This window comes from Melospiza georgiana, chromosome 11, assembly GCF_028018845.1.
Source record: "Melospiza georgiana isolate bMelGeo1 chromosome 11, bMelGeo1.pri, whole genome shotgun sequence".
Taxonomy (NCBI): domain Eukaryota; kingdom Metazoa; phylum Chordata; class Aves; order Passeriformes; family Passerellidae; genus Melospiza; species Melospiza georgiana.
In genome coordinates, this window is record NC_080440.1 from 3401415 (window position 1) to 3429187 (window position 27773).

The following is a 27773-nucleotide window of genomic DNA, read 5'->3' on the forward strand; positions in this document are numbered from 1 at the left end:
CCCTCTGCAGGTCTCTGCAGGAATGGCACTAAAGCTGCTCAAACAAACATCTGGAAAGGTCACAGGTGCTTAAAGAACAAGTTTATTGACAATATCGTCACAAATAAACAATCTAAAGAAAATTTCAGAAATCTCTAAACTTAGAAATTTTAAAATTTTCTCATTGGCAAAATATTAAAAAAAAAAAAAGAAGTGTAAGATGTCACTATATTCTTAAACTTTCCTAATTTCAATATATTGGTTCAGTCCTTTAATTTGATAACACACATCCAACCCTTCAGCACAATGAAAATGAGTCAAAGTACAATTTTCCTTCTGCAAGGGGATCTCGATCAAGAAGATTTTTATTTTTTTTTGCAAGCGTCTCCCTGAATCCTGTCTGCTCACAACTTGATAGGTAACATCAGCAAGAAATTACTTCATAAATAGTCCAACTGAGCCAAATTAATTCTGGTATTAACCAAAACCTAAATTTCCCCCAAACAATACAAAGCAGACCATGTAGTACAAGAAACTATCAGCATGCATTTTAGAGGTCATTTTTGTACTTCAGGTACATGAACTTAAAACCAAAGAGGGACAAGTGTGATAAAAATGTACTCAGATATTTCATAACATTAATATTTATTGCTTTATATGAATACTGTATTGAAAGCCCAAGCATTCAGTTTACACACAGAAATTATACAATTATATACCGTTTCACAATGGCAGTGAGCACTCATTACAATCTACAAAAAATCTACTTTACAGAAATTTAAAAATTCTAAATATCAAAAAGGTACAGTTGAAGAAACAGGTATAAATTTGGCAGCCAGTAATTGTGACTGGGAGGTTGCAGCTTGCATGTCTTTAAATATGGGAACTGGAAAATATTGAGTTTAAAGCAGTAGTTTGTGCTTTGAGCTGGTTTGAAAAAAATGTAACACTGGCTGTCAAAGTAACATGTTCAAAAATATTTAGTTCACTTCCAAAATGTTATACAAATCGTGGTGATTCCTCTGCACCCCTAACCCTTGCAGCTCAGGAACATGACCAGGGTCACATCTCCATCCTTCCCATCCCGTGGTGTGATCAGCCCGATGCCACCTGCAAACCTTGGAGGAACTCTGAGACTTCTCTACAATATTCACAAGCTCCAAGAAGCACTCAAAAAGGCAAATACCTGCTCATTTCTTCCAAGGTATTTTATTTTCAAACATTTCTTCTACAAAAGTTTAAGCTAATGTTTTGATTACAATGTTCTCAACAGAAAGCACATTTTCTCATAAATAAATGAACTCCTTTCACTCAGGCACCTCAGAAGTATACAAAAATGTTGTCATTGGAACAGTTCTCTTGGAATGTGTTTACTCTGGTGTTTTCAACAATGTTAGTATTTTCAGGGTTTCATATGGGCCAGATTTCATGTGTTTTGTTTTTCCAGAGGCAAAGCAAAGTGCCTTGAGAGGTGAACTCAGTCTTTTCCTATAGAAAAAGTATTTGCTGTATTTATCTTTTATAGAAACAGAAAAATATACCCTTTCCCCCTTAGAACACGAGGGTACATGCTGTGTGGAGATGTGTGTGTGAAATGGAACACATTTGAAACACACAACAGAAGGTTCCTTGGTGTGTATTTAAATAAAAATCCAGAAACCAGCCTGAAACCCCGAATTTCACATGTCAAATGTTGAAACTGTAACCAAAAAGTGAAGTAACTGCTAGAGCTGTCAGAAAAAGACAAGACAAAAAGCTTTCTTGCTTACATACAACTAGGTGTGGTGATCTCCAAAAAAGTTGTCAAAATTATAATTACCTTCCAGTTTAAAAACTTTTATTCTAAATAAAAAAAACTATACACAAACCACTGATTTGACCAAACGAAAGTTCAGCGGTAAGCAGGACCTGAAGGAGCTGGTATTCACAGTTCTTATCATGTACAACTCTTTCAAGGTTCAATCCATGGAGAAGTTTATTTTACAACCTGCTTCTTTTTGTAAAACTAAAGGTCCACTTTATTACATAAAATTATTTATACAGTGTAAAACCGGAGCCTTATGGAAAATACTGCCTCTAAGTTTATTTAAATTAGTCTTGCTCCATAGGTTCGTCTGCAGCTTCTGTGGCTTCATCACTGTTTTCCATCGGGGTCTCTGAGGAGTTTTCTGGAGTTTCACTGGCATAGGAGCCCAGCTCTTCTGTGTCACTGCAGCCAGCTCCCCTGGTGGCAGATGCACTGGTGTCACTGTCAGCAGAGTGCAAATCCTTCTGTGCCCGTGGCTGCTCAGACTCCTCCATGGCACTGCTCTCCTCAGAGCTCTCTTCAGCCACGCTCGAGGAGTCACTGTCTTTGTCTGGATCCTTTCTGTCCGCACCAACGCTCCTGGGAGACATGAAGGACTCTGGGAACAAAAAGCAAAGTGTTACCAAGGGGTTTGCCCACATCCCCTGATCATGCTACTTTCCACTCCAAGCTATGCTGAGCAGAACTTCCACAGCACAGCCAAGGGCAGGAAAAACAGACAAAGCCCAATTTTATTAGAAGAGGTAAAGAGTCAGAGCCACCTTTGTCAGGATATCCAAACTATCCCAACAATTTAAACTATCCCATACAATTTTAAAAGTTAGTTTATTTAACAGGTAGCTTCATTTAATTAAGTTTCACTGGATAAAGACAAAGTTTAAGAAGTAACTTTTTTTGGCTTCCCCACACCCTCCACTTGCTTTCAGAAGCTGTTTTTTTGGAAATTATGAAGCCACAGCTGTTTCAGGTGTAAAGTCATCATGATCTACAGGAACATTGTACAAATACATGAGCCACAAAAATAATTCAAAGTAAACTTTGAAGAATATGTAAAAAATTAATTAGTCTTTTAACTGCAGTTATTTACTTTTTTTAACTTATGTACAGAGCCTGCCCTACAGTGAGATCATTTTTACTATTCTAATAGGATATGGAGATATTGTTGCTCAGCCTCGTCAGTGGAAGAACATAAATTTGTATGTGTATTTAAATAAATTCCATAATTAATATAGACAAACAGAGCTGTGACCCATCCCCACTCTGGAGAAAGATGAGAACACCTGATGATAGCCTAACACAGGGATTCTTGAATTCCTGGTGCATCCTGATCTAATTCATGGCCTCAGAAGTTTTAAGTACCCCTGTGTAAATTTCAAATTGAGCACAGAACCAAGGAAAAAGAAAAGAACAGAATTGCTAAATTATGTAGAACTGAAGTATGAACAAGCAGCTCATCTTTAAGCACAACTGGAGACCTTCAGCCATCCCACAGCCCTGGCCTCCTGCAAAGAAAATGCCAATTCCTTGGAAGCAAAAGAAGACAGTGAAATCTGAATTACCTTCCTCCTCTTCCTCTGTACAGTGCTGTCTGGCACAGGAAGCATCTTTTTCTTTATCCTGAGATGTAGAGGATGCTTCTGTCTCTTCCCCCATGCCTGAAGAGACTTCACTGGAGGCAGTTTGGTTTGGTGCATCTCTGGCTTCCCCTTCCTTGTCAAATTTAAGTCTTTTTACCTCATGTCCTTCTGCTTCTGCAGGATCATCCTCAGAGTGCTTATTTTTCACGGGGCTGCTCTGAGCACCTTCTGATTCAGACGCTGGTGATTCACTACAAGCAACAAAACCCAATGTAGCTTTTATTGAATTCAAACATTCTGTAACTTGTCACACTTTAAGAAAAGAGTAGCAACTCCTTTGATTTAAAAACATTAAGTGGTAACAAGAGAATTTGCTCCACTTTCTACATAACAAAACCTCGAAGTCATCACTCCTGATTTAAGACTCTATTATGCATCCCTTAGAGGGTCAGTCTTTTTAAACTATTTTTACAACATAAACAAAAAACCTGAGCTTCAAACACACTCCTCCAGACAAACCTGTGTTTCTTCTCCTCTGTTTGCTGCAAGCTGGGCTCTTTATGCTCTGTGCTGTCTGGCAAACCGTTGGTTGTCATGGGAGCTGACAAGGAAACCTTCGTCCGACTCACGGGTCTGGGGGTCCCAGGGCCATTTACATTCGATCTTTAAAAATAACAATGAAAAGTTAACCCAGCCTTTCAGCCAGGTCATTTGTTCCTACCTGGCAGAAAGTAGTTATACCTCTTCTTTAAAAGATCAACAGAACTAAACAAACAGATGAAGGGCTTTGCTGTTTTATATTAAATAAAACATTCCTCACCTGCAATGTGCAGATTTGATAAAGAATTTAAATAACAATGAAGTTAAGAGAGATCAAAATACAGAGTACATGGCACACGTGCTCCTGCTCCCTCTGTCCCCATTCCCCAGTGTCCCATGTCACACCTCATTTTCAAGGGTGCTTATTCCCAGAACTCCACTGCTTTGATCCAGTACAGTGAAACCCCTGAGCCAAACTCACCTGTCAGTGTACCCTGGTGAGTTCCCGGGGAACATAACACCATTCATCCGATTTAAACTACTGGAATTGTTTTTCCTAACAAACAAAACAACAACAAAATATTAGGAATAAAGGAACTTTAAATCACTTCAAGCTTGTTTGCACAGAATTTCCCAATCCCAATCTTACAAAGCCCCCACTGTCACTCCCCAAGGGCTTTTTATTTATTCCCAAATTATTACACTTGCAGGCACCATCCCTGCTGATTGAACTGTTGATAACAAAAGCTGAACTCTGCATGTTTGGCTTTTAGACACAACTACTGACAGCAACAGAGAGACATCAGACACACACATCCTCCCTGTTACCAACACAAGCTTGAAGTTTCATGGAAAAGAGGATCATACTCACTCTGAAGATGGATATACACAGCTGACAACCATGACATTCTGTAATATACAAACACATTAGGAGATCAGAAACAGAAGCTTCAGATCCTGACAACATTCCAGAACTTTTAAGAATTACAGGATTTTGGTCCTATCTATTAAAATACCTCTGCTCCCTCTGACAAGGTCAGGCCATAATTACACTAAAATTCAAGATTTTATTAAGTTTGTTACTGTCCAGCACATCAATCCTCAGGCCTGAGTGTCTGTAATTCCTAACTGAGGGATCTCTGGAGAACAAAGTATTCAGAAATACTGAAGCACCCTATTGTGGAACCACATTCTCCAAGTCTCTCCCTGGCTCCTGAAGGATCCCACGTTCTGACACAAATCATGAACTGCCAGCCAAGACACCTGTGTGCCCTTCTGAAGGCACACTCTGCTACAGCACAGGATTTAAATACTGAAACAAAGGACACTGGAGGGAAGGGGCCTCCCTTCCTCACCTCTGGATCTACTCTGAAACCAAATGAGGGAGGAAATTCCTGATCAAAAGATTCAGGGTATTTCTAACAAGGACTCCATACAAAAACTGCCAACCTGCACAAACTACAGGTGGAGCACTGCACAGTGATTGGGAAACACAGCAATTGCAGCCCTGAGATTCATTTTTGTCTGCAGTTATTTTTAAATTGTTTTTTGCTGCTGAAAGCTATGAAACAAACTCAGACACTTAGGAGCAGCCATCGGTTGCACTCTGGCTCTGAGCCCCAGGGAAAGCAGCAGACCTTGGGGAGCAGTTGGGAAGTTATTAAGTGGTGCTTGTGACTGTGGAGCTGTGTTTTCTCTCACAGAAATACATACCTTTTCCACACCTCTTAGGAATTTGTCTGTTCCTGTGTAATTCCTCCTAGGATCTGTCAGCAACTCACAGAGTCGCTGGATAGTGAAGGGGATGCTGCAATGAAATAGATTTGTAATAATTTAATTTTATTTTATAAGTGCAACTGTTAGGAAGCAACAACATTATCACTTTCTCCCCCTAACTGAGAAGGTGGAACAAAACCAGGACTGAAATTTGTTACCATGAGCAATACTGGATTTATTTTCTCCTGTCTCATACAAAGCTGTTTCCTGTGCTCACCACCACAAAACCCAAGTAGAATCCTAAACACATCATCCCACATCTCACAGGATTCATTTAAACAATGAAAAGGAAATCAGATCACCAACAGTAAACTTTCTGACTGTACTATTCCAATACACAGAACAGAAATTGTAAGGGATTCAAAACAAATTTGAGCCATACACACTAGAGCTAAAAAAGTCTCAACTTGTAGTTTATTTCAGGTTTTACAAAACACAGTCACAGAAAAAGCAGTAAATGTTGGAATTAGTGGAACCATTATACTTCAGCTGTTACAAATAATCTATTTTGCTGCAACTGGACAATGTACTCATCTATCAAGGAACAGATCAGGAAAAATAAGTAATAATAAGTAATAATAAGTAATAATAATAATAATAATAATAATAATAATAATAATAATAATAATAATAATAATAATAATAATAATAATAATAATAATAATAATAATAATAATAATAATAAGTGATGTGTAAGCCCATAGGAACCACATAAACACATTTTTGGGTTTGACAATTCTGCACTCAGTTTTCATCCCTGGTGAAATGAGAAACTGACCCTTCAGACAAGCAACACTTTACAAACAATTCCCAGTTACCTGAGGTGTCACACACTTTCAGTCCAAGTTCAGTGTCACATTTTAACAAATTTCTGTCCAAATTATTTCAGTAAAATGATGAAGTACCACGCCTTTTTATAGTTAACTATTGGAAGCTGAAGCTGAAGTTATCTAAGAAGAATGTTTGGTACAATACAATACTTAGGAACCATGTCATGGTTGGGAATACAATTGACACCAAATCCAGAGCAGCATCAATCTGACATGTATGTGTGTGTACATCCCTATACTGCAAATTTTTGTCCAAATTGCACATTTATTATTTTCTGAGGAAGTCAGTACATGGTATCTCCAGCCTGTGTCAGGAGCTAACACAGCATGGATCTCCAGCTTGCTCATTAGCTAAAAGCCACATCAGAGATGCCCAGATCTGCACCAGCTCAGTGCAGAGAGGTCAGCACAGCTCCAATTCATCATCCCACATGACACTGCACTTCACTAAAAGCCAGCAGTACTCAGAGAGTGACTAAGTATCAACAAGTTAATTACATTTCCAGAACTGCCTGTACATTATGTTACTGAGGAAGTCCTAATCCCCAACAAACCAGAAAAACCACAGGAACAAGTGTTCCTTCTAATTCAGTTTATTATATGAAGGCTCTTAAGCTTGACAATAGTTCTGGCATTACTAATTTCCCTTCCCTTGCTCTTCATGGGTCAACCAGCAATGTTTGACATCCAAATTCTTCATGAAATCATCAAGTTAGAAGAGACCTTACAGATCAAGTCCATACTCACAATATTCAGATTCTGTACAGTGCCTTCTTTTAAGTCACAAAGAATTTACTCAATTTGTTCATCTTTCCATATAGATAAAATATTAAATTGATCTTATTATTTCTTGTGATGGTCATTTTGGTTTTAGGTTGGAAACTCATAATTGAAGAGATTTTGCTATTTTTTTAATAGAATAGACAGTCCATTCAAAAATCCATTTATTCAACAGAAACAAAACCATACAGATTTAAATTATTCTCCATCAGATCTGTAAGACATGCTGGGGAACCAGTGCCTGGCTAATTTGGGTTTAGCTGTACTTTCAACTGGTCCCCTGGAATGCTGTGACATGGAGTGTTTTGGGACATCAATGCAGGGCTAACTCCCCAAGTACAACAGAAAATTCAAGAAATGTGCAGCCTGCAACTGACTCCAGAAGGAAAAGCTGTAAAGCTGTGGTTTTGTTTTGTTTTTTACTCTCTGATATAATAAGTTAAAAAGAAAAAGGAAAAGCCAACTCATTTCCCTCCAAATTCTTCCCAGCAAAGTGAACTTCGTGCATTGAGCAGCAGATGGCACCCGGTGCCACACAATCACCCCTCTGCATGGAACTCCTTCAACATTTACAAATGCTTTCAGTTGACAAAACCCAAAGTTAACTTCACCTCAGAAACTCTTTCTAGTGAAAAAACTATTGTTTTAAAATAGTTCAACAAGGTGATTTTAAAAGAGAGGCAATTTAAATCGGTGTAAATCTATAAAGAAACACCAATGTCAAGTTTGTGAGCAGTACAAGAGCTGATTGCAAATACTCAGAAATTCAATTAGCTCAGCACATGAGCTGCATGAATAGTCCTGATCTAAGGTAACCACTTAAAATTCTATAGCAACACACTCAAAACTGCACTTCCAGCACTACAGTCCAGAGTGAATAACAAACCAAAAATTCATTTGGACAGGACTGAAGAGGGATCTGGGAACACTACTTATAACAGCTATATTAAATTGTAGTAAGAAAATAACCCCAAAAATGAAATTTGGATTATGATTATTTTGTTCATGCTGTGAAAACTTCTCTATCATCAGAGATCCCCAATAACTTAGAAATTGGAACTTCTTTGTTTCACTAACAAAGGATAAAAAAAATGACAGAAGTTCCTACTCCAAAGCAATTGTAAGAGAGTTATAAAGAGAATCTGGCTCGGCAGACCTGTGCAGACACCATGTCAAATAAGATATAAACAGGTTAAAAGAGCCAGTTTGTCTCTTAATGTGTTCGTTCTTCAACTCAAATTAAAAGTTTTTACAAATTTGCCACTTTGAACAAACTCTTTCCCTCTCTCTTAGACAAACACTATGTCCCAATAATAAAGTCACATCAAGTAGGTTCCTTGTCTGTCCTGGTATCCTGAAATGACACCCACAGCCCTAAAGCAGCCTGGATATACCAATCTCACAACCCAAAACCTGCTGCTGCTGCTTTTTGGGCAGATCTTGACATGATTCAGCTTTTACAATCACATCCTCCCTGTGGGGGTTACAGGACTTACTCTGCAATCCCAGATCTGAATCATCCCCAGGCATTATTTCCTTTAAGGTAACTAAGGGATGCAGTTTGCTTCCTCAGAGCCTGGCAGTTTCAGTGCAGCTGAGCACCCTGAAGTGCTCCAGCAAAGGATGGAAACAGCACAGGCACAGCCCAAGCTCCAGACCCTCATGCAGAGGTTTGCTCAGCGCCCTTGGGAACAACAGCAGATAACAGCAGCCCATTCATGAGCTGTCCCCGGGAGAACATGACCCATTCTGTGGGCAATGAAGCATGAACAGAGAGCTGGGGGAGGCGGGAGAGAGGCAGACTCGAGCATAAAGGATAGGTTTGTTTTGAAATTCCTGCAGTGAAGCAGCCCGGTATAAATATTGGGGAGCTGAGAACAAGCTGAATTTCACATTCTTAGAAGTCTCCTACATGAGAGCAATCGTGGGGGGAAGAGGAGATCTGACTTAAAACTCCTAAACTGCAAATAAATGAAGTAGCATGGAACAATGCCAGTATAAATGATAAATACAATACTGAGGACATGCCAGTAGTACCCCTGAACCTGAAATTTCAGAGCATCAGGAAAGGCAAGATTTAGAACATGCCCATTTATCAAGAAGCTGAGAAAAATGCTGAAAGTCTCTTAACAAGCACTGAGCACTACAAGCAGGATGACTCAGCTCATGGCAAGTTTGTCATCCAGTTTAACAACAAAAATACTAGGTAAGCTAGTAAAAAGGACACACCAAATAAGACAAAAACATCAGGAGCTTTATTTGAAAGGAAACAAAAACTTCCAAAATTAGAAAACCAGCAAAGGGCACAGATACATTTCAGTCTAGGACACTGTCATCAACAGAGCAAACACCCCATGTCCTTCATCAGTATCACTTCAGCTAGAAATCTGAATCTGGCAGAGTTTAGTAATTCCAGCCCAGGTACACCTTTGCCTCCTGGTCACACCCTGCTTCTCACAGCATGGTTTCTTCAAAAGCCAGTGAACTGCCACAAAACAATCAGGAACTGAACACCAGAAGACCTCTGTCCATTTGGTATTTCAAAATGCACTAAAAGAAGTCTGACTTGACTGTCTATTTAATCTCTTAAATGCACACAGTAATATGATACTTCTTTGAACTGCACTGTGTAAAAACTAAACACATATTGAAAAAACAAAGTGAATGTCAGCACAGCATGTCACATGTCACACTTTTCATTCAGTGACACAATAATAAAGTTCAGAAACTATTGTAATGTATTTCCAAAGTGTGTATTTGCTTCTGCTCATCCATTCAAGCAAGCAAAATGAACAGTCACAGAGACAGTACAAACTACTGTGTTAAAAACAGGGGAAATATGTTTGTTATCCTGATCATAGAAAACAAAGGATACATACCCATTAAATCCAGTAACAATTTTCAGGATTCTTTCTTTCATCTCTTCAAAGGGAATATATTCCACGTTTGGATTGGGGGGCCCTCTTGGTTCAGGAGCTGAGGTTCTGAAATCATCCATGACTTTCTCCAGTTTGAAAATAAAATAGCCTTTAAACTGAGACCACTGAACCCTGCATAAAACACAAGCATTGAGACACAGGCAAGTTAGTCCTAAAGCCAAGAACAACAGTGTGAGTTTATGTTTGCATAGCAGCCTTCACCCTGGCATGCCAGCCCTGAGATAAACGAGGCAAGTAATGCAGGGCTGTTTTCCTTCCTGAGTTTAGAGCACGGGAACTATTTCAACAATTACATGGAACAATGGAGCACAAATCAACTGCCACCAACAGCAGGGGAAGCCATTTCCCTTAAGAACCAATATCTATGGACAAGGCAAACCTAAACCTGAAATATACACGTGTCTATACAATGCAAGGGAGCCTACAGCTTCACTGAGCTCATACGAGGTGGAAGGGGAAACAAACAAACAAACCACAAAAACCCACACCAAAAAAACCCACCACACCAAACCATGAAGTTTTTCAAGTTTGGAATCCATAGAGCAACTATACACAGCATTATCTGCTCCCCTCACAAAACCTTACCAAAGGCCTTTTGTAACTCCACACACCTTAAAATCATCTCATGGTACCTTTCATGGTACCTCTTTTTCTGAAAAAGGCAAATGTTCCTGTATCACAGCTGGCACTTGCTGACAAATAACTGAGCAAAACTCTGACTCCAAATAAACATTCCCACACAGTAAGCTATTAAGATGGCTCCACGTTACCTCCTGCCTTACAGCTTCAAGTTTCATCATTGATAAAATTCCAGATTTTGACATTTTCAAGCAAACAGGTCCCTCTCACTGGGTACAAGTCCCTGCCCACCCATGGCAGCCACAGGAGCCATTCAGGGCCTCCCTGGGATGTGCATCCCTGGGCAGCACAGGGAGCCACGTGAGAGCAGCAACTGATTCAGTTCAGGATCGATTTGTTTCTGTTCCTAAAGCAGGAGCTTGCACAGCTCCAGCACAGAGAAAAAGAACAAACAGGGAATAACAAACCAACAATAAAGAAAGAGAGAAAATGATCTTTGACATTTATCTGTAACACACACGCTCTGGCAGGAGCAGGCTCAAAGCAAACCAGTGTAAAATGTGAGCCCCTGGACAGCCCTTCAGCTCCTGCTCAAGGCAATATTCAATATACAGAAAACTACTTAGCAAAGGCTCCATCTCTGCAGCCCTGCCCATTTCTGACCCCACACAGGGCTGCCCTAGCTGTCTGTGCTGTCAACCATGGATGGTGATGTTTGCATCTCCAGCACCACCAAATCCCACACCATGGCCAGGGAAGCTCTGGCAGCCTGCCTGCACCACAACAGCAGGGCCACGTCACCTCTGCCTTTATTTTCTCCTTTGTCTCAAAGAAATAATTATGAGATGAGAAGGGGGGAATACAGCTCAGGTTTATCTACAGAGATCCAAACACAAAGCCCTGTCTTTCACCAGGAATGATAAATTTTGCAAGAATGAGGGAATTCCAAAGAGGAAAGCAAAGCTCTGTTTTCCTTCACAAGAGACCTTCAGGCACCTCACAACAGGAGGGATCACAGGACTTAGTGAACAATAATAAAATTGAACAAATAAATAAACATCAGGGTCCCAAAAGGGAATGTATGGATTAAAGAGCACTACTGAGTCTAGCTGGATTGTCTCCAAGCAGCATTCTCCACCCAAAGCAGAACACTATAATGTTCCACTGGACACTATCAGGCATCACTACTGCAAATGTTAAATTAAAAAGCTGTACAATTCTGCAGTGTCACCACCATGAAACCAAAGTGTTAGTAACAAATCACAGATTTAATACATAAACAAACCACAACCACAGTAAATAACCCCATGACAGTGTGGGATTACTCCCCACAGAGCATCCCAAGAGCTTTCCTTGCCTCATGAAAGGGGATTCCACTGTTATTCTAAACATTCCTTGACAACCCCATTTGGATATATGTCCACACTGTAAAACTTGAGTCGCTCTTTGTTTTCATTGTTACTTATTTCTTGCTAAATAGTAACACTTATCTTTTCACTGACTATTAACCCATCAGTGTTTGAAATAAATCAACAACATGAGGTTTAAAATTGCAATCTCCTGCCTGAAAGCAGCACTCACCAGCTCCTTTACAATGCTGGAACTACAGAAAACAAAGATTGTAATGTTGTCCATATTGAGATGTTGAGAAAACTATCACTTGGATTTTAAACTACAAATTTTAATTAGCATTTCTCCCATTATAAAAAGGCTTCTAAGAACTCACATCTGCAACACACTGAACTACTGACACAGAAAGCAGCTCTGAACCTGCACTCCAAACCACTTGCTCAATGGCTGCTGGCCAGGTGACACAGGCCAGGTGACACTGGGAGGCAGCAGGGTTTGGGGATAAACTCACCCTGCAATCAGCCACAGGGTGAGCACAGCTCGCCCAGAGACAGCAGCAGCAGCTCCAGCCAAGGCAGCAGCTGTGCAGGGGCTGCAGGGGCTCAGGCTCTGTGCTCCCCAGCCCTGCTGGGCTCCCTGCTGCCCAGGCTGCAGCAGCAAAGCTGCTCAAAGGCCCCTGTTCCACCCAGGGCAATCCCAGACAGAGCAGCACTCAAACAATAAACACAGCTGTCCTGTGCATCTCCTGACAGCAGTGCTGCTCAAATAATGAACTCATTTCTGACCAAAAGAACCAAAATTATTTCTGCAGGCACAGTAAGATTTTCTCAGTTCCCACTTACTCAGTGGAAGTGATCACAAGTGAGTGTCACAAGAGCCAAGTCACCTTTCCTGTTTTACCAGTCCATGAAAATGACACGAACAATTGGCACCAGCTGAACTTTACAAACTCACGTGTCTCATCCCAACCCTTCCTAACAGTGGGTGGAGCTTGGCAGTACAAAATTAAGATTACAAGTCACATATCCTGCTAGCTATCAAAGCAATCTTTATCTACAACTCTCGAATTTTTTTCCCCATTCATGGAAAGACTGGTTGCTTAGAAATACAGACAAAACAAGAGACAAACAAGTGCCAAGTATCTGTTTTCTAGGAAAAGGAAAATATTCCACATGTATCATAAGCTTCCTGAGAAAACCCCTTTTTTCTCTGCTTTGTTACACAATGTGAGAACCCAAAACCAAGAGAAAAGTTTGGTCAATATTTTCTATAGTTAGATCAAGAACCAAACAGAAGCAAAAGAAATTTTTTTTCTACTCTGCTTTATGTACAAGCTCACTAAGTTTTATACACTGGAAAATAACTGATAAACAAGATAAATTCTGTAAGAAAAACAAACTGAAGAAACTCCATGGAAAAAATACTGTTGATACTTTTTTTCAGAGCAGGCTTGTTTATAAATACTTGCTCTTCCCACTCAGCATTGCACATAATCAGCCTTTTCTTCCAAACCATGCTCTTCCTGTCCACCACACCAGCTTAGGAATTTGTATCAGCAACTTTGAGAGCTTTCAGAGCCACTCAAAGAAAAAAGTTACTGAGAGCACTGCATGATCTGAAACAACACCTTCAAAAATAATACTTACAAAAATTAGCTGATCCCAAAATGTTTTAGTTTGCTGTACTTTCCTTTTAGAAAATGATGGCTTTGTAGTTCTATACATTTTCTGTACATCAAGGCACCTTTCACTGCAATATCTGGGTCACCCTGTGTAAATGTACCTGCACAAAGAGCTCTCCTGGGCTAATGAGCCTGGAGTTCCACACATGCTCCAAAAAATTTAGGAAAAAATGTCAGCTCATCATGAGAGTCCTCTGCTTCCCTCCAAAGGGAAGATCCTGCACCATCCTCCCCTTCATCAACCTCAATGATTTGCCCTGGCATACAAAAAACCAAGAGGAAGAAACTGATTTCAAGTAAAAATCCCCTAACAAGAAAAAAAAGTCAAAGTCAAGGAATGGCTGAAGAGGAACAATCAATCCCAGCCCTGCAGAACTACAGCTTGTATCCATACAGACACCACCCAATCCAGATGTTCCCAGGGCAGACACAAATGTTGGTAGTTTAACTCAAAAATTTCACTGGTTTTAAAAAAGCACCTTTAAAAGTCAAGCAACAGAGTCCAACAAATTCAGTCTTTCTATCCTTACTTAAACATTTGATACATGGTAAGAATGTGCCTCAAGGTATGAGAAGATGTTTAACACCCCAGTGCAGTCCCTGACCTGGCAATTTCATTGAGCATTAGAAACAGAAGAGAAAAATGGATGAAAGATTTCAGTGTTTGAAGACACTCAGCTGTATTTTCAAAGTCCATCAGGAAAGCAGACAGCACCTGACCAAACAGCCAATCCTACAAAGAACATCAGCAAGTTTGGAGAAGATTTACATATAATTAGAGAGACAAGGTGACAAAAGGCTAGGAAAGGGTGAGGGAAGACATGAGACATGAAATGAGCCACAAGGGATTAAACTAAATGACAGGCTATGCAAAAAAATTGCTAATAAAATTATTTTTTTCCAAAAATCCCACACATAACTAACAAAACCCCAGAATGGGATCAAAATTAGTAGATGAAGACAAGAAACTTCAACTCTAAGAGGAAAGCCACAAAGGAGGGATGGGGAACTCCAGAGTCAGAACATGAAACAGTAACACTGAGTCACTGAGAGTTGATGAAGCAGCAAAAATATCTCCACTGCACAGAGGAGAATAATAAAATACAACAACAAAAAGAAGAGAGATTAATTTAGACACAATCTAACACTGTCAGAGCAGAGTCATGGAAGAACACAACCCTAAATAGCTCTGTTCTCTAATAACAGCAATCAATCTATTTCACACCTGTACTTGAATTACATGATTTGCTCTTGGAACTAATCCATTACTACAGATCAACAGAATTTGCCAAGCAACATCAACCAAGTTTAGAAATGCACCAATTCTACTTGCTGAACAGATCCTCAGCAGGGAACAGGCCACCTCAGACACAAAGCAGGGCAAAATCTGATGCAATGCTCTGATTTCAAAGAATTAGTAGCAGAAAGTTGCTTGCAAGGAATGACTGTGTCTCTGCTAACATGATTTGCATAGGATTCATCCTTTCAAACATGCATATCCAAACAAAATTGAATTTTACATGGAAATAATCTGATCATCGCATTCCCAGGGTGTAAAAGACATCCCCCCATTCCCTTATCTCCCTGCTCATGCAAAATGCTTGTCCTGGAGAAACTGTGAAAGCAGCTTTCTGTCTTGCCACAATGGTCACTGGGGAGGAGGAGACCAGCTCAGTATCTGCACTGTTGTGTGTCACAGAATTAACTGGTATTTTCTTCTGACCACTGGACAAGTTTTCATACTTGATTCTCTGGCCACTTGTTATAGTCATAGGGAGATAAGGTATCAACAAAAAGAGCAAAAATATTTAACAAAGTTGTTTGGGCAAACCCAAAACAAAGATAAAAATCCCTACTATTTTTAAGGGAAAACAATCCATGTTGAACAAATGACATGGCTCCCTCTCATGTATTTAGCACTGCAAGGCTTTGCTGTAAAATTGGAGGCTGGGCTGCCAAGTCCCCAGGAGTGCAGAAGGCAACTCCACTGATTTACTCATGTCCCTTTTAACAACTGACATGAAACATCAGACACAGCCCTGGGGGAGTGCATATGGCTCATCCACTTTAGACAAACTCTGCAGATTTTAAGGTTCAAACTCCAGTAAGACTTACTGAAGCAAAGCAGGACAAAACCTAAAATTGACTGAAGAATGGAGGAAGAATTCAGAGTGCCTGAAACAAGGCTAACTCCAAAAATGAAAGTACTGCAGTTGTTCCATAAATCTTTCTGGAATTGCCTTACAGATTAGAGGTTTAATTAAGAAAAACATTATATTGAAGAGATGTTAAGCTTCCAGAGACCCAGCTATGTACTTAAAACATGAAGAGTCCCAGGAGTCCTGGTGGGATGTCTGTCTTCAGATTTCACAGTGTTTAAGTTCATTACAAAATTACTTGATTTAAATTTTAAGAGGATGCCATCTGTTTTGGAGAGATGCTGAATACCACACAGAACATAAAATGAAACCAAAGTGGATCTACTATTGATTCTGTTCATTGAACAGGCCATAAAAGAAATATCAGAACTTAATAAAAGGAAATAGTTCCCTCTCCACACTTCTCCCACTACTGGCTCTCTGACAAGCAGAAATTTAAAAACAAACAAACAAAGAACCAGCACAAAACAGAAATACCCCCACCAAATTAGTATATTTAGGATGCAAACATTTAATGTCCAGCTAAACTGATTTTAAGGCAATGTCCTCAGAACACACAAGGAAAGAACCAGAGGAAATCTCTGAGGGAGTCACATCATGGAACAAGAGATGTCAGTCACTGCTGTTACCTTTGCCCCTCCAATTTTTGCTGACTTAGATGACTGACCCACAGAGACCTGCTAGTAGGAAACAGGTGTTTTGAAGTGATCTGCCAACTTTAGTAATTGTTTCTTTTCTTTTGTGTCTTGTTCTAGAGCTCATAGGAGATGAAGATGTACTCTAATACACAGTAATTTCCCCAGGCTGTCAAAGGCAAAATTAAAGTTTCGTCCGAAACAAGTGAATTCCTTCGCTATTCAGGTCAATCAATGGGATCTCCAGAACTATTTGGAAAGTGCAAAGGCAGAGAAAATGAAGTGCACTCAGCAATCACATACCCACTCAAAGCCCTGGCAAGGCAGCGAACTTTGCAGCACGGCCTTGGTGCACAGCCCGTGGCTGCCAGCAGGGAGCAGAGCCCAGGGCAGGCAGGAGCGGCCCCAGCGCGGCCCCTTCGCCCGGGCTGTGCAAAGAGCGGCGGCGGGGAGGCAGCGCCGGGAGCCTGCCGGGCCACTGTGCTGTGCTGTCCTGTCCCCTGCCCGGGCACTCTGTGCTGTGCTGTCCTGTCCCCTGCCCGGGCACTCTGTGCTGTGCTGTGCTGTCCCCTGCCCGGGCACTCTGTGCTGTCCTGTCCCCTGCCCGGGCACTCTGTCCTGTCCTGTCCCCCATCCCGCCCTGTCCCCTCCCTGGCAGCAGCACCCAGGGATCCCCTCCACACGGCACCAAGGCCACGCTCAGCTCTTCCCTCGGGTGTCTCTGTTCTACTCCCACTCCCTCCACCTTTTCATGGTTTTGATTCAATCCTAACCTTATCCAGCACACCCAAATTTGAGATCTATTCAGTGGCTGTAAACAAGGATACCTGGACATACACAATTATACAGAAAGGGTGCACAAGTTCAAAATTTTAAGAACTGCCTGTTAAAACACAATTCCCAGCATTTTCAGACCAGCATATGAAAAAACCCAAACCTGTTGCCATTTGACATGTTAGCTTTCATACAGGAATTACTATTTCATTATTTAAGATAGAAACAGATTGCTTCTTAAACAGGTGTACTTTCAACTTTTTCAGGAAATACCACTGACCATTTCTGGGATAAAAAGCTGCAGCACTGAACTCCCAGTAAGAGGGAGATAAAAATCCTGAGCCATGCTGAGGTTCCCACAGGGATCCCATCCCAGGGCAGGGCAGGGGGTGCTGGCCCACCAGACACTCAAGCCTGTCCTCTGTCTACACCAAAAGGGGCAAGGCTGTGCTGCTGCTCCCACACGTTCCTGTGATCCCACACACAGGGAGGTGAGGCAGATCACTGATCTAACCACAGAATTAATGCTGCAGATAAGGCTGAGCAAGGTGTGTGATGTGACTAGTAGGGAGCTAAGCCATTTCTTTAAGCAGCAGCACTCATTTATCAGGTAAAAGAACATATTTCACCTAATTCCACTCTTGTGTCAAAGATTCCTTGTATTTGAAACCTATTTTTCTATTTGTTGTGCTTCAACAGTTTTTTGATACAATTCATTTTAGTATAATGATTTTGCACAGTGCTGCTATTTTCACCATTCACACAGTGCAGATTAACAGGGGAAATTGCAAACAATGACAAGAAATTCACACTGTAAAACCCCCTGAACACCAATGGAGAGTGGCTTCTGGCAAGCAAACACCTCAGCCTAACATCAAATCAAAGCCTTAAACAAGTGCTAGATCCTTTCTGAGTGTTTCTAAACAATTTCCAAGCTGAGGTGCTGCTGTAGGGTGACTTTCCTGGAACACTGAGCCCTGCTGCAGTGTGCTCCTGCTGGGAGAACACTGGCAAAGCCTCGTCCTGGGGGAGCGTCCTGTTCCCTTTCACCTGATAACTCATGTAAAATTAAACACTCACATTTTATCTGCAGCAGGGTTTTACCTCATGTTACCTTTCACTTTAATTAAAAACATATTGAAGAGTTCAAAGGAGGAAAAACTGGTATTTCCCACAAGCACAGGAGGTGTTTTTCCATTTTCACTGATTGTTGCCAGCCTAAATCCAGCCTTTGCTCTCCTTGGGAGCACAGTGAGCTCCTTCCAGAACCAGGGAACTGTCAGACATTAGAACTACAACTACTTCAGTAGTGAGAGTGTTCACCTCTGCTGCTTGCAAATATCCACTGCTCTTGCCAGGAACAACAAAGATTAAGACTTAGTTATGGAAACAAGCAGCTGAAGAAGACATTAAAGCACTATCTGTAATCATCAAGGGACTAATTCTAATCTCTGCTGATAAATATTCAGCTGACTCTAACAGAATATAGCTGTCCCACAGAACAGAAACAAAATTTCAGGCCAAAGTTTTCTAAGAAGTACATCTGTGAACACAGTTATCTAAAACCAAACCCAAGTACCTTTCGTTTTCTTTTATTTTAAAGTCAAACACTGACCACAGAACAAAAAAGTACAAGATTACAACATTCTTCATTCAAAAATGAACTTCCTTGTAGCAGAGTAGAAGGCAATACAGGACAGCAATGTTGCTTCAGGTATCACCAGAATAACCAAATCCACACAAGAACAGTGTCACTGTTGGAGGAGCTGCAGCCACACTGCCATAACATGATCAGATGTTTATGGTGTCAAGCAATAAAGCTGGGAGAGCAGATCAGGGAAATGCACCCTGTGCAGCCCCCCCTGGATCTCTGCTGCAGGGCATCCCTGTGCCTGGCACCTGATGCAGAGCCCCAGAACCCCACAGGCCCCACTCAGCTCTCACAGCAGTTCTGCTGGCACCAAGGAAATTGCACTGCTTACTGATTCCTTCCAAACCAGAAACAAAAGCCACCCAAGTGGCTCCTCCACAAGGCAGCTCAGCTGGCACATGCTGAGCTTGGCATGCCAAGGTGTGCCCTCCCTCACTGCCCTAACCCACAGGCATTAGGGGTTTGTGCATCATCACACTCCCCTGCCACTTCAAGCCAAGCATCACCAGGTACTGGCATCATGGAAATTTTGTCATTGTCTTCAAGTAGCTTTATTTCTAAAGCTGAGACCTGCCAGACATGTATCAGCTTTGTGGAACAGCAGCATCAGTCTGGTTCATCCACAAATTGAGAATCCACCTTCCCCAAGCCAACCAGACTGTGTGTACCCCTCCTTCTGTGGGCACTATTGCCCTGTTCTTTCCTCCAGGTGCCACCAGGCACAAACCTTGCCAAAAGCTTCACACAGGAAGAGGGATCAAGGCTCACCAATTACAAAGTCAAAATGGAAAAACATCCTTGCCACAGAGAAGTGTAAAATAGAGTGAACAAGACCCAAATGCCTGGGAAAGTCCTTCAGATGAAATATTAACAAGTACAGCCCCCACAGAACAGAGATTTGAGGCCCACTGGAAAGTATCAGGGGTCACACTGAGGCAGCCACTACAGCAATGTCACTGAAAGGTGAAAGTACCAACCAGGAGAAACCCTGAGGGTGACAACAAATCCCATCAAGCAAGGCGGAGAAGTGAGCTTGAGGAGAAGGATGAGCACAGAATACAAGTAAAAGTGATCACCAGAAACACATGCAGCTGCAGGAACTACCAGAGAATGCATGTTGGGGGGTTTCCTGTGCAAAGTGACATGGACTGGCTGCCAAAAAGATCATCAGGAAATGTGCTCACAAGAACTGTGTATAGCAACAGGGAAGGAAGGCACACTAACCCTGCAAATCTGAAAGGGCAAACAGCTCCATTTGTGATTAAAACAGTCCAATCACTCCAAAAACCTCAGTGCTGCAATCACAGTTTGCTTTCTGTCTTTCCTGACACGTGTTCCATAGAGAGACCAATGTTTATTAGGCTCAGTTCATCACACACATTTTACAATGGCAGTTGAAGTCTGACCTTTACACTGTAAACTCCACTCCCAACAGATATGAAGTGGCAGCACTTAAAATAAAACACTACAACAGTGTGTGCTTCCCAAAGCAGCAAGTGATTTCATTGATACTGCTCTCAAGTACTGCAGCCACACAATTGACACAGACAGAAATTTTTGTTTATAATAGAGGTAAAAGAACAAGGAAGCTAAATTAGTGTTGACAAAGGTACATCAGCAGGCTTTCTGACCAAAGATTCCTCTCCTTTCCAGACATCAGTGGAATGGGAATTAGTAGGGGGTAATTCCAGATGCTGAATGGAATGGAGTTAGTGAGGAGTAATAGTGCACAACAATGCAAGGAAGTTTACTTACATCTCTTGCTTTACTGAGAGCATGGAAATGGAACAGGCTTACACAATCAAAGGCACACAGAAACTGCTTTCAGCAAAACAGGATTGTGCTTATTACAACAGAAACCTGAGAATTGTTTTATTTCATGTTTTTTAAAAAATCATAAGGAATTACATTCCCCAAATAGGCATTAAGATTTCCAGAAAGTAAGTCCGAAATCAGAAAAAATGCTAGAGCACACATATTGAGCAAGACAAATGCTCACTGAATAAAAGCAGAGAACACAGTTAAAGGAAAAAATAGATTTAAATTTAAGCATGTGAAATAAGCCAGAGAACATATGGCTAAAAAAGTCTATACATTTGTAACAAGAGAAAGGATATTACACAAGCCTTCACAGTACATAGTTAAAACACTTAAACCGAGATGCAAACTTGTTCTTGTACGAATTCATGGCTACTGTATCTTCATTTACCTCTCCTAGTAAACAAACTATTTCACTGCCCTAATAAACAAATAGGAAAGTTAAACTGATTCAAAAAAAGCTTTAAAGTGTAATAAGAAAAAAGTTCTCTGCTACATAAATACATGAAACAGCATCAAAAGGTCAGAGGTATTTTTGCCATTATCTTTGGTGGAGCTGCAGTTATGTAACTTACATTTACAGTTATGTAATTTACCAAAGGCAAATCATCCCTGATCCACCTGACGGCTGCCGAGGAGGGAGGACCAGAGAACGCTCACTCAGTTCACCCTGAGCAAAGCGAAGCTGCAGCCCCAGGGCAGCCCCGGCTCCGCTGCAGCGCCTGCGGTGCCAAAGGCCGGCCACGCCCAGCGCCACCGGCGGGGCTCAGAGCCCGGCAGGGACCCCTGTGCTGGCTGGGAGCCGAGCTCTGGTGCTCAGGGCACCCCTGTGCTGGTCAGGGAGCCGAGCTCTGGTGCTCAGGGCACCCCTGCGCTGGTCAGGGAGCCGAGCTCTGGTGCTCAGGGCACCCCTGTGCTGGTCAGGGAGCCGAGCTCTGGTGCTCAGGGCACCCCTGTGCTGGCTGGAGAGCCGAGCTCTGGTGCTCAGGGCACCCCTGTGCTGGTCAGGGAGCCGAGCTCTGGTGCTCAGGGCACCCCTGCGCTGGTCAGGGAGCCGAGCTCTGGTGCTCAGGGCACCCCCTGTGCTGGCTGGAGAGCCGAGCTCTGGTGCTCAGGGCACCCCTGTGCTGGTCAGGGAGCCGAGCTCTGGTGCTCAGGGCACCCCTGTGCTGGTCAGGGAGCTGAGCTCTGGTGCTCAGGCCCAGCAGGGCACCCCCTGTGCTGGTCAGGGAGCCGAGCTCTGGTGCTCAGGCCCAGCAGGGCACCCCCTGTGCTGGCTGGGAGCTGAGCTCTGGTGCTCAGGGCACCCCTGTGCTGGTCAGGGAGCCGAGCTCTGGTGCTCAGGGCACCCCTGTGCTGGTCAGGGAGCCGAGCTCTGGCGCTCAGGGCACCCCTGCGCTGGTCAGGGAGCTGAGCTCTGCCAGCCCTGCTGAGAGAAGCACGGGCTCTGCTGGTGGAATGCAGCTGCTGAGGGCCACAGGGAAGGGCCAGCTGCAGCCAGGGAGATGGAAACAGGTTCCTTTCTGAGGGCCCAGGATGCTCCATGGAAATGCTCTTCCCACTGCACATGGTTAAGCAGTAAAACAGGGAGCCAAACTGAGGGTATGGAATTGCCATGGCTGGAGATTTTCAGAAATGCTGCACAAAGCCCTAATCCATTTTATTTCATTTTGGAATTAGCTCTCCTTGGGCACAGGATCTGCCTGGATCACCTCCACAAGTCACTTCCAACTAGTCTATGATGACAGCACCAATGTCCAGATGTGTCCTACAATCACATGAATTAAACCTGGTTCAAGAAACTCTGCAAAACCCACTTATGTTGGCCCTCCAGGAAACATGCAAAGAAACAATTTCTGTTTTCAGGCCCAGATGAGGTTCAAATAAACATTTCAGAGCTTCCAAAAGAATTTCATTACAGGAAGAAACAAAACCAGAATGTATTTTAATGGATGTTTAAGCTGCACTGAGGGGAAGAACCAGTGTAACTGCATCACGTCCTGGGCAGTGCTCTCTGCTTAGGCCCAGAAGGATTTTACCATTAATCACTCCTGCCTACAAACTGCACTGCTCCACATTTTGGTACTTCACCACTCTCTGGATTCCTTCACTGGCAGTAAGCTTCTGCATTAGACTTCCCACTACAGTAAGCCATTAAAACTGCACTTTATAGGTTCCCTGCCCCAGGGCGAGAGTGAGGGAAATGCATAAAAAACCAACATAAAATTTTTGATTGCTTTAGTTTTCAAAGTTTTATTTTCCACTTTAGAAAAATCTAGTTTTCCTTTCCAGTCCAACACATTAGATTTTCTTGGTGAAGTACCTAAATAAATGGTTTTAAAACATTTTTGCTATTGAAGGGACAGAGTGATTCTAAACCCAAGACAATTTCCTAAGAGGTAAAAGAAAACATCTTAAACACAGGACACAAGATCACAATTGAGAAGTGATCTTCATAACTATCTTTAAGAATTCTTCAGAAACAAGAAAAAAATGTCACTGTTGCATTTTACTTCTAGAACTGCAATGCTCTGATTTCTATACCATCCTTTAAAGCTCTTTCTACTTCAGAAAAAATAGATAAGTGGATTTCTTACCAAAAAAAAAGAACACAAAACCTCATCCTGTTTCTAGAGGTCTTTCAGACACAGCTAAGTACCAGGACTAACAAATTTCCTCCCTCTTCACTTTCCTCAGTGCTGCAAGTCACACTGATCTGGTACAAACTGGAGACAAGGAGGTTGTAACAAACTTCCCTGACTGTACTTGGTCTCACAAAGGAAATTCCAGTTAGCATCTCAGTAAAAAGTCAGGTTAATTGAGGAGTATGTTACTCTGAAAAGAAGAAAAAAATTCCTAAGATTCAAGACAACTTTAAAAAGGTTGAACAACAAACTTTATATTATGTTCCACCTAAGGCTAAGTCTTACCATGGCAACTGTTAAAAAACAAAAATATTTCATAGTAGCCAAACAATCAGACTTTTGCTTCTGTCACCTCTAATCAAGGAAGTTTAGACTGGCTCCTGTAAATGCAGGCCATAATCTCACCAGCAATTAAGTGAATGGTTAACTCTGCACAAGAGGAAAACTTCAAAAAGATGAAGTGAATGCACATCATTGTATGATCAGGGCTTTACTGCACAGCACTGATAACACACCTAAGCTTACAGTGATAACAGAACCAAAATCAGCAATGTTTTTGTTCCACACCTCCCTCATAAGTGAAAAAGACCTCTAATTACAATACAGATACTGAGAGCCTTATCACAGGAGCAGTGGAGGCTTTATCACCTCTCACCCTTTGCTCCTCCCCTTCACCACCTCTCCAGGACAGAACCCGAGGATCAATGAACTGAGCCTGTCCTGAAGAGCCAGGCCTGTGAGCAGCTCCTGCCCAGGCAGCTCAGCAGCCCAAGTGGAACAGTGAGCCAGGGGCTGCAGCAGGCAAGGCTGCTGCCAGGGCACTGCCAGGGAGCTCAGGGCCTCACCCAGACCTGCACCTACCTGCTCCCAGCTCCTCAGATGAATAAGCACTTTGGAACAAGTGGGGGCAGGGAGGCGCCCAGCGACCTCACCTGGGTGAGCTGCCTGCGATCAGGCTTGGAGGAGAACCTCAAACATCACTTTAATTCACTTCATTACTACCTTTTCAAACTCATTTTACTGAGTCACCAAGATCTGCTGCAACCCTGTCTGGAAACACATGGAGGATGAGAGCATTTACCCCAGGATACAGACTGCAGTTCATCCTCTAAAAATCAGAATTCATGATGAAGTTAAAAAGCTGACAGAACCCCCATGAAGACCATGTAACTCTCCCAGAACTAACAACTGAACACAAAAATATTTCACATTTCACTTGTCCTGATTTGCCTCAGTACTTTTTGTTTGTTACATTAGGAACAGGCTGTGACTGAGTAAGATCCATTGTTGTTCAATAATCAAGTCTGCAACGCACGGGTGTAATTACCCCTGACTAAACCATCCTCACTGCTTGTTTTATTCAAGCTATACTCTGAACTTTGTAAAAATCCTAACAAACATCATGGCAAAATAGTATTTTATCTTCTCACTCCAAAGTATCTGCTGGTTTAGATTCATTGTATTACACAAAGTTATTTTTATATAAGTGAAAATAAAGACTATCTAGTGCATTTTAAACTTGTATGTATTTGTTAGGTCTGCCTATTCCAGAAGACTTGTGTTGTCAAGCTGTACCAGCTCAAAAGTACATTAAGTTCTTAAAAGGCATGTTGGCAATCTTCATATGAGTGATTCCCAGGAGATTTTAATTTTTTTACTCATTTTTTCCTTGATATTTTCACACATAACACATCAGTGAACAAACAAACATCTTTGATGAACAAATACAGACTTTGCTAGAAAATCTGAAGCAAATTTAGTATTATAAAACAGTATTTCCATGCCTACCTCCAGATTATATTAGGCACTTCTCATATTCACATCCAACACCTTTTAAAAAACTATTTAATGCACCTGAAAGGTTTAAGAAGGCTGAAAAGAGCCACAGACCTCAAAAAAACCAAAAATAAAACTCTGCAAACATAGAAGGCAAGATCTGTACATTAGATGACAGACCCCAGTTCATGTTTAAGTTTGTACAAATAAAATAAAAATAATAAGAATAAACCTAGATTTCCTAAATGAAAATAAAATCAGAGAGGAAATAATTTTCCCAAAAATTTGCCCCTATAGAATCACTTTTTAAAAATTAGTTTGGAATATACATGATAGTAGCAGAAACAATAAAAACAACCTGAAGAAATATCTCAGAATGGGGAAAAAATTTTAAACATATTTTTAGTATGGGCTTACTGTGGTGTGTTTTTTCTGTATAATAAGCACTACCCCAAAACATGAAGCATTTCAGTTGTGTATGTCTGCTGAGCATGAGCCTTCTATTCAAAGAGCAAAGTACATTTCAGAACTTGTTTTTCTTTCTAAACCATTAATCCAAGCAGCACTAGCAAGCTACCAAAAAAAAAGAAAAAGAAAAACCACCAAAAGCTACAAAAGCTCTTACAAGTTCGCGGGACTCTAGAAACTCAAACAAAGCCCCTGCGGTCACTGGCTGATCACAAAACACTCGCAAAAGCAAATCTCCCCTGCTGGAGCCGTAGTCTGGCACTAGGCCTCAAAAACAAGGAGACAGCCTGGGCGCCACAAAGTGAGCCACGCTACGGCAGCGCAGCCGGGGAAGCCTTTCCCCTTCCTGCCAAATAGTGAGCCCAAGGAAGTCAGCACGGCGATCCCTGCAAGGAGCGCGGCTCCCTCAGCTCCCGGGCGGGAGGGGAGCGCCGGGAGAGGAGAGGAGAGCGGCACCGGGAAACTCCGCCGGGGGAACAACCGCGGCAGCTCCGGGGGAACAACCGCGGCAGCTCCGGGGGCACAACCGCGGCAGCTCCGGGCGGATCCCGCGCACCCCGGCTGCGAAAGCGCCTCCGGATCGGCCCCGGCACCGGCAGCGCCCTGACACAATCGCAGGATGGTTACAGAGCTCAGAGAGAAACAATGTGAGCGGCTGATATCTTTATGTAAATAACACAATTAGATACTGCGAACACAGTTATACAACAGTGTGTACGGCAGGCGTTGCGACAGCAGCTGAACTCGCCACTTACAAAACCTGAATCTCTGTTAAAAATTACAGGGAAAGCAACAGGTTTTTTATTGTGCTGAGCAGGATCAGTAAGACCTGACAGACACCCCAGAGCAAAGCCTATACCAGAAGTCTCTCCTCATTAGATCAAACTATCAGCAGACTAAATTAATCCATATAAAATTAAATGGGAACTAAGGAAAGCTTATTCAGCTCGCTGAAGCAACCTACAGGCAAAAAAAGAATCCTGGTAAAATCGCACTGACGTAAATGCAAGAATTGTTTTAAGTCACAACTGAGGACCACCAAAACAGTCACACTTACATCGTCTCTCCAGTCTTAGCAACATGACAAAGAAACTGATCCAGTATTGGACACACTTCCTTCTTTCCTCTCTTCTCAAAATCTGTTGGCATGAGAACGACACAAAAAGAATGGTAAAAGAAGACGGGACAGAACAAAAATTCACAATAATTAGCGATTTGCTTGAACTATCAGTACAGCTCCCACATAAACACTGTTGTGTTCTCACAATGCTCCGGCTGTTCCCATGAACTCCACCAGCTTCCCAGCCCTGGGAAACACTTATTATTTTTCCTGCGGAGAAACCGCACGCACCAGAGTGGCAAAAGTTGATTTGCAACTTCTTGTGAGCAGCTACGGCACAGAAAGAGACCGATTTCCTCAGGCTGAGCCCAGAACAGAGAGGGCTGGCGAGGGAGAAGGGGACGGGTCCGGGCTGGGCCGGGATGCGAGGGAAGGGGCCGGGATGCGGGGGAAGGGGGAGGAATGAGGGAGAAGGGGCGGCCAGAGCGGGGAGTCCAGGGCGGCAGCCGGGGAGCCCCGAGAGTCACCGATCCCCTCACGCAGCCCCGAGGGTCGTTGGGTAGGGAGATCGGGGGCTCTGCCCTCCGCTTCCCCACAGCGACCCGCGGGCTCTCCCCACTCTGTGGGACCCTCCCCAGCGAGCAGCCCCCTCCCCACCGCGCGGGGACCCATCGCCCTCAGCGAGGGGCGCTCCCCCCACAGCGTCTGAGGGACCTCAGTCTTCCCCTCCGCGCGGCGACACCGCTCCCCCAGCCCCCGCCGCCAGCCTCGCCGCCACCTTTCAGCGCCTCCTGCAGCCTCTCGACGTCCATGATCCGCCCGGGCGATTCCCCCGCGGCTCCGCGCGGCTCCCCCGCCCCAGTCCCGCGCAGACCGGGCCGCGCTCACAGCAAGACCCCGCGCTCAGCGACGCTCCAACATGGCGCCCGCGCCGTGCCCGTGCGCGGCC

At 42.8% G+C, this 27773-nt stretch overlaps 1 protein-coding gene across 1 annotated transcript; it reads right to left on the reverse strand.

Moving 5' to 3' along the window:
• Positions 1–68: 68 nt before the first annotated feature.
• Positions 69–27762, reverse strand: PPP4R2 (protein phosphatase 4 regulatory subunit 2). Its single transcript, XM_058032069.1, has 9 exons — positions 27603–27762; positions 26822–26903; positions 10169–10339; positions 5617–5710; positions 4775–4812; positions 4385–4459; positions 3883–4026; positions 3346–3614; positions 69–2384 (listed from the first exon to the last, which is right to left on the reverse strand). Exons 1-9 carry the CDS (start codon positions 27634–27636, stop codon positions 2071–2073), a joined length of 1221 nt encoding a protein of 406 aa, XP_057888052.1. The 5' UTR covers positions 27637–27762; the 3' UTR covers positions 69–2070.
• Positions 27763–27773: the final 11 nt, after the last annotated feature.

What these genes read in the sequence shown, in the direction of transcription:
- PPP4R2 (XM_058032069.1), bottom strand. Translation starts at nt 27,636, where the DNA reads ATGGACGTCGAGAGGCTGCAGGAGGCGCTGAAAG. An exon ending in ATTGTTACTGGATTTAATGG is followed by an intron (nt 5,711 to 10,168) that starts GTATGTATCCTT and finishes ATTTCATTGCAG; the next exon opens with CATCCCCTTCACTATCCAGC. An exon ending in TCACCAGGGTACACTGACAG is followed by an intron (nt 4,027 to 4,384) that starts GTGAGTTTGGCT and finishes TTATTTTTAAAG; the next exon opens with ATCGAATGTAAATGGCCCTG.